This window comes from Amblyomma maculatum, chromosome 8, assembly GCF_055883805.1.
Source record: "Amblyomma maculatum isolate TAMU_Amacu chromosome 8, ASM5588380v1, whole genome shotgun sequence".
Taxonomy (NCBI): Eukaryota; Metazoa; Arthropoda; class Arachnida; order Ixodida; family Ixodidae; genus Amblyomma; species Amblyomma maculatum.
Window position 1 is genome coordinate 37,208,491 of NC_139351.1, and position 7,292 is coordinate 37,215,782.

Genomic DNA, 7,292 nt, shown 5'->3' on the forward strand with positions numbered 1-7,292 from the left:
TCCACGCTTAGAATATATAGGGTTCACGAAAACTACAGAAAGAAAAAGGACATCAAGTACCAAGACAGAAAAGAAGATTAGCCGTTACTATCTAAGAATGCAAGTTCCTTCCCAGTCAGCAGAATAGATGGCTCACTGACTCATGCTTCAGCCTTAGCGATATTGTACGCTTCCACGATCTCTCTTGTCCTCTGGTCGCGATTCACAAAGATGATTGTAGTTTACTCCAGTTGCAAAGAAAAAGATGTACATTCGAAGACGAAGAAGAAGGTCCTGTGCGCTGTCGCCAGTGACATCATCATCATCATCAGTGTGTGCTCTGGATCTGCTCGTACGTGGACTGTTCCTGGCGTGCTTATAGATCGCGTCCCAGTACTTTTAATAATCCCCCATTCTACATTTGGTAGAGTCGCGGGTTATAAACGTCGGTCCTGGAGCTCCGCAGCCGCACTATTCTTGCACCTGCCATGCCAGACGGCGTCCGACACCAAGGCATGCAGGGGGGTTCAACTATCATCTGCGCCGGCTTCCTTCGCCAGCAGGACCCGGCTATCTTCAGCGGGACCGATAAGCACGATGTCGAAGACTGCCGCACTTCTTGCGAACGGGTGAGCCTCTACAATAAATGGGACGACGAAACTAAATTGAACAACGTCATATTTTATCTCACAAGCGTGGCAAACTTGTGGTACCATAACCATGAAAGCCACATCCGTACATGGGCTGCATTTAAAACAGTGCTCGCCGAAGTCTTTGGTCGCCCGACTGTCAGGAAATTGTGCGCCAAGCAGCACCTGCGTGAACGATCGCAGCAGGTCGGCGAAAGCTTGTTAAGGTATGTCGAAGAAGTCGTCGACCTGTGCAAGCGTGTGGACGCGAATATGTCAGAGGCTGCAAAACTCAAACACGGCTTGATAGGTATTGACGGTGACGCCTTCCAAATGTTATCAGCGCACGACTTGCGTACTGTCAATGAAGTCTTCACGCTCTGCCAGAGCTTCGAGGAGCTGCGCAAGCAGAGGATGTTGACGCGTCAGCCCCAAACTCAGATTGAATCGCTTGCCGGACTGACGCCTGCAGCCGACAACCCATCGTTGCTGCAGCAAATTAAACCATTTATTCGTGAAGAGCTGGCACGTGAACTTTCCCTGCTTCCTAGTCATCAAGCGCCGCCACACCATTTGGCCTCGGCATTGCGGCAGGCTATCCAAGAGCAGGTTGCTGAGGCGCTTCCACCTGTACATCCGCCATCAGTTGTCGCTGCTGCTCCTCTGACTTACGCCGACGCCGCTCCAGGGCCTGTCGCCGCTCCTATGGCCTATGGCAATGTCACCCCAAGGCCTGTCGCCGGTCCTTTGACTTATGCCGAAATGGTTGCACGACCTCGGCCGCCAACTTACACTCCACCGGCAGTGCCTGTGCAAGCGCCAGCACCTTATTTTCGACCGGCTCCAAGACCACACAATACCTGGCGCACTACAGACAATCGGCCAATTTGCTACATTTGCGGGCTGGCTGGGCATATTTCCCGCTATTGCCGCAACCGTCTCCCGGTATCACCCCCACCTACCCAAGGATCCGGGTACTGCTCTTCGACGCCACAGTATTCCGCGCCTTCTGAGCCTCCAGCAAGCCGTCATTTCTCACCGGACCGCTCAGCCAAATCCAACCGTCATTCATCGTCGCCGCGACGCCGCTCTATCTCTCCGATGCAACATCCACCGAATGCTTCACGTGAGGAAAACTAGAGGCCGCAGTTCCTGAGACAAGAACTGCGACCTCATCTACTGTTAAGTCCTCATCCACCGTCAGCCTATCTCATTGAAGTTTTCGTCGAAAGTGTTTCTGTCATGGCCTTAATTGACACTGGCGCTGTGGTTTCGGTAATGGACGCAAAACTTTGTAGCTCTGTCCAGAAAGTGAAGACCCCAATTGCAGGACTTTCGTTGCGAACTGCCAGCGTTCAGCAAATCAAGCCTTCAGCAGTGTGCACCGCTCCAGTAGTGATCGAGAATCGCCTTTATATAATTGAGTTCGTCGTGCTGCCAAGTTGCCCACACGCTGTAATTTTAGGTTGGGATTTCCTGTCGCATCATGCCGCTATAATCGATTGTGCTCGCGCTGAAGTCGGATTTTCTGCGCTGCCTGAGCCCGTGTCAGACAGCGCTCCTTTAGTGTATTCGCTAAATCCCTCGTCTCCGAAGACATTGACATTCCTCCTCATTCGTCTCTGCTTGTAAATATCACCTGTGACTGTGTGTGCGATGAAACCGTCCTCTTCGCGCCAGCACATACATTTTTGCACCGAACGTGTCTTCCATTGAACTATGCTGTACTACTATTTCCGCTGGCTCCTCTACGCTCTGGCTCACTAACCCGTTTAACTACCCCACTGCTTTGCGCCACGGTGAATGTCTCGGGAGCCTACAACCCATCGCATCTCTTCTCCATGAAGAGACTGATGCCGCGCCGCGCCTCGCCATGGCTGCACTCAGCCCTCCACTTTCTGTGTCACCTCCCTCTTCCACAGACCTGTTCCGCCACTCCATAGACGCCAGTCTTCCTGAGCTTCAGCGAGCACAACTTCTTGCCCTCCTTCAACAGTTCAGCTCCTCCTTCGGCTCTCATAAAATTCCCTGGGCCAAAGTTTAACTGTCACTCATCGGATCGACACTGGAGACCACGCACCAATGCGACAGCGGCCCTAGCGTGTCTCTGCAACAAAGCGCCAGGTTATTGAAGAGCAAGTAGCTCTAGAACGGCGTCATTCAGCCCTCAAACAGCCCTTGGGCCTTGCCTGTTGTGCTCGTTAAAAAAAAGGATGCTTCCATCCGCGTCTGTGTAGATTACCGGCGACATAGACGACGCACTGGACTGCTTGCAAGGGGCTGAATTCTTTTCCTCTCTAGATTTAGGTTCCGGATACTGGCAGGTCCCGGTGGAAGCGGCTGACCTCTCTAAAACCGCTTTTGTTACTCCAGACGGCCTGTATGAATATACTGTTATGCCTTTCGGTATTTGCAATGCTCCTGCGACATTTCAGAGAAGGATGGACACCATTTTGCGTGGACTGAAATGGAAGACGTGCCTTTGCTATCTCGACGGCATCGTCGTCTTTTCTCCTGACTTCGACACTCATCTCTACCGCCTGAAGTACGTTTTGACATGCCTTTCTGATGCCGGATTGCAGCTAAACTTAAAGAAGTGTCGTTTTGCCGCCCGTAAACTGATCATTTTAGGCCACGTTGTCTCCAAGGAAGAGGTGCCTCCAGACCCGGCCAAACTTCGCTGCCTTTCCCAAGCCGAGATCTATCAAAAACCTTCGCAGCTTTCTAGGCTTGTGCTCCTACTTTCGTCGGTTCATTCGAAACTTCGCCTCTATTGCTGCCCCTTTGATGCAGCTTCTGTCGGGCAGTTCCGACTTTTCGCTCTGGTCACCGTTATGCGATGATGCCTTCAATACGTGGCGCCACATTATCACAACACCGCCCGTCCTGCGTCACTTCTACCCGACGGCCCCTATCGAGGTACACACCGACGCCAGTGGTGTCGGTCTCGGCGCGGTACTCGCTCAGCGGAAATTTGGATTTTCTGAATACGTCGTCGCCTTTGCAAGTCGAACGCTCACGAAGGCGGAGTCAAATTACTCGGTCACTGAAAAAGAGTGTTTGGCAATAGTTTGGGCTCTGAACAAATTCCGCCCTTACCTTTATGGCCGCCCCTTTGAAGTTGTGATGCGCTGTGCTGACTTTCCTCCTTGAAAGACACATCCGGCTGTCTTGCTAGGTGGGCTCTTCGACTACAAGAATTTGATGTAAACGTAGTCTACCGCTCTGGCTGCAAGCATCAAGACGCCGATGCCCTTTCTTGCTGCCCCTTCCAGCTGACGTCGCCAGCCTTTCCACCTTGGATGCCTCGGCAACGTCACTTCACATCAGTGACATGCCCTCTGAGCAGCGGCCCTGGGTCGCTTCTGTTATCGAGCTCCTCTCAAATCCACCGGCTGCCTCTCCATCGCGTGCACTTCGCCGCCAAGCATCGCACTTCGCCATTCGCGACAACCTTCTTTATCGCCGCAACTACAGTGCTGATGGCCGAAAATGGTTGCTAGTCATTCCCCGCCACCTACGCTCGCAAGTCTACGACTGCTGTCGCGCTGACCCACAACGCAGCCATGCGGGAGTGTTCAAGACATACCATCGCCTACGTTTGCGATACTACTGGAGGGGCATGTACAACTTTGTCCTCAAATACGATTGCTCATGCCTAGTATGTCAACATCGCAAGTCCCCTAATCATCGACTCCGACGACCTCTGGCGCTGCATGGCTATACACAAACACAACACACACACAAGAGAAATAAACTAAGACTTTCACACCGATGATGCGCTCGCTACCAACTGCCTGTTTTTTTGTCGTTTCTTGCCCACCTCTTAAAAAATATCAGCCGCTTGCTTACGGGCTGATATTTTCCAGAGGTCGTCGGAGTCGTATAGCCAACTAGCCCGCTCGCAAGTACTACTGAGTCCCCTAGTCATCTTTCTTCTGGCGAGTTGCAGCCATTACCTTGCCCATCACGCCCCTTTGATCGCGTCGGTATTAACTTATACGGGCCATCCCGTACACTGCCGCTGGAAACCGTTGGGACATCCTCGCGGTTGACCACCTGACGAGATATGCTGAAACCGCTGCCCTTCCATCTTCCACAGCGTCAGACGTAACCTCATTCATTTTGCAGTGATTCGCCCTACGTCATGGCGCACCTCATGAGCTACTCAGTGACAGAGGACGTGTCTTTTATCTGACGTTGTTAAAGCTCTACTGAACAAGTCACATACTTCATCAAACCTCTACCGCCTATCATCCGCAGACTAACGGACTCACCGAACGCTTCAACCGTACCCTTGGTGACATGCTTTCTAAGTACGTCTTCTCCGACCACTCTGACCGGGATGTCCTCCTTCCATATATGACGTACGCATGCAATACTGCTACACAGTCAACTACCGGTTTCTCTCCATTCTATCTTCTTCACGGCCGTCACCCCTCTGCTCCACTAGATACCATTCTTCCGTACCAACCAGACGCATCTGTGTATACCGCTGCTTCTGAAGCTGTCCGATATGCAGAGGAGTGCCGCCAAATTGCCCGGTCTCTCACAACTGAAACCCAGTCCCACGAGAAATCCCGCCGCGACAACCATCAGACGATACCGCAATTCTCTTCTGGCAGTCTTGTGTGGCTCTGAATTCCATCAGGGACTCCCGGACTATATTCAAAATTTATTTCCAAGTATCACAGCCCCTATCGTGTCCTGGAGCGCATCCCTCCTGTCAATTACATAGTGGAACCCCAGACCCCCTCGCCTGACCTCCGTCGACGCGGCCGCGAAACTGTCCACGCGCCTTAAACAATAATACGACCCTGCCATTTTGCCTACGCCGTAAGTCTCCAGGATGACGCCTCTTCTCCCCGGGGGCCCTTGTAAAGAGGAAGATGTACATTCGAAGACGAAGAAGAAGCTTCTGTGCGCTGTCGCCAGTGACATCGCTATCGGTGTGTGCTCTGGATTTGCTCGTACGTGGACTGTTCCTCCCCTTCATGGATCACTGCCTTGTCGTGGCGGAGGGGCTTGCGAAACTCGATGAAGTCGTGAGCTCTGCTCTGTAGGGCCGCCCATGATAGACAGGTCACGGCAGAGAGTTCTGACAAAATGTGATTCACTGGAGAAGATAATGGCAACCCACTCCAGTATTTCCTGGCAAGAAAACCCTATGACCAGTCACAATAGCATTAATGATATGACGCCGGAAGATGAGCCCCCCAGGTTGGAAGGCGTCCCACATGTTACTGGGGATGAACAAAGGGCGATTCTCAGTAGCTCCAGGACGAATGAAGCGGCTGGGCTAAAGCCAAAAGGACGCTCAGTTGTGGATGTGTCGGGAAGCGACCGGAAAGTCCGATGTTGCAAGGAGATATATCACGTAGCAACATGGAATGTAAGATCTATGATGCAAGGCAAACTGGATGTCGTCAAGTGAGAAATGGACAGGTTGAACATTGATATCTTGGGTATCAGCGAGCTCAAGTGGACCGGAATGGGAGAATTTAACTCCGGCGACCATTATGTCTTTTACAGTGGGCACGAATTCAAGAGAAGGAATGGGGTTGCTCTCATAGTAAACAGAAGAATGGGCAGAGCAGTGCTAGTGTTCAACCCCAAAAACGACCGAATGATTTCACTTCGGATCCAAGGTCACCCTTTCAACATAACAGTTATCCAAGTCTATGCACCAACCACTACTGCTGAAGAAGCTGACGTTGCGAGATTTTATGCGGACCTGCAGTGCCTTTTAGACCGCACTCCATCATCAGACGTCGTTTTTCTCATAGGAGACTGGAATGCTGAGGTCGGGAATGAAGAAATATCCGGAATTACAGGCAAGTTCGGTCTTGGTGAGCCAAATGAAGCTGGGCAGAGGCTAGTAGAGTTCTGTCAAGAAAACAATCTAACCATAGCGAATACTCATTTTCAACAGCCCAAGAGGCGCCTGTACACATGGACTTCACCGGACGGTCTGTACAGGAATCAGATCGATTATATTTTTGCCGGCAGAGATGGAGAAGCGCTATACAAGCAGTAAAAACAAAGCCTGGGGCCGATTGTGGCACCGATCATCAGCTTCTTGTTGCCAAAATTAAGCTTCGATTGAGGAAAACGCAGAAAGACTAGAAGGCCTTTCAGGTATGATCTGGATCAAATTCCATCAGAATATGCTGTGGAAGTGAGGAATCGATTTCAAGAATTAGATCTAGAAGACAGAGAGCCTGCAGAGACGTGAACTGATCTTCGTGACATAATAGAAGAAGTTGCTACTAAGGTAGTTCCAAAGCAAAAGAAATGCAAGAAAGCAAACTGGTTATCTGAAGAGGCTTTGCAAATAGCTGAAGAAAGGAGGATGGCAAAAGTTATGGGGGAAAGAGAAAGATACAAGGTTCTCAATGCGGATTTTCAGAAAATAGCAAGGAGAGATAAGAATGCCTTCCTGAACATGCAGTGCCAAGCAGTTGAGGACAAGAGCCAATTAAGGAACACAAGAGCTCTGTATAAGACAATCAAAGATATCAAAGGAAGCTTCTGTGCTAAGCTGGGCGTGATAAAGGACAAACGAGGCAAGGACCTCACTGAAGCCTCAGAGATAAAAAAGAGGTGGCAGAAATACACAGAAGAACTGTACAAGAAGGACCCGGATGTGCAAACCCAACATAAGACGGTTGTGATTACTGATCT

General features: G+C 50.9%; 1 protein-coding gene across 1 annotated transcript in view; it reads left to right on the forward strand.

Moving 5' to 3' along the window:
- The window catches only part of LOC146180990 (uncharacterized), a 30,051-nt gene extending 27,399 nt beyond the window's left edge, over window positions 1-2,652 (forward strand). Inside the window, exons 3-4 of the mRNA XM_084575681.1 lie at window positions 979-1,323; window positions 2,531-2,652. Of these exons, the coding sequence (XP_084431807.1) occupies window positions 979-1,323; window positions 2,531-2,652 (467 nt within the window). The remainder of the gene's footprint in view (window positions 1-978; window positions 1,324-2,530) is intronic.
- Window positions 2,653-7,292: the final 4,640 nt, after the last annotated feature.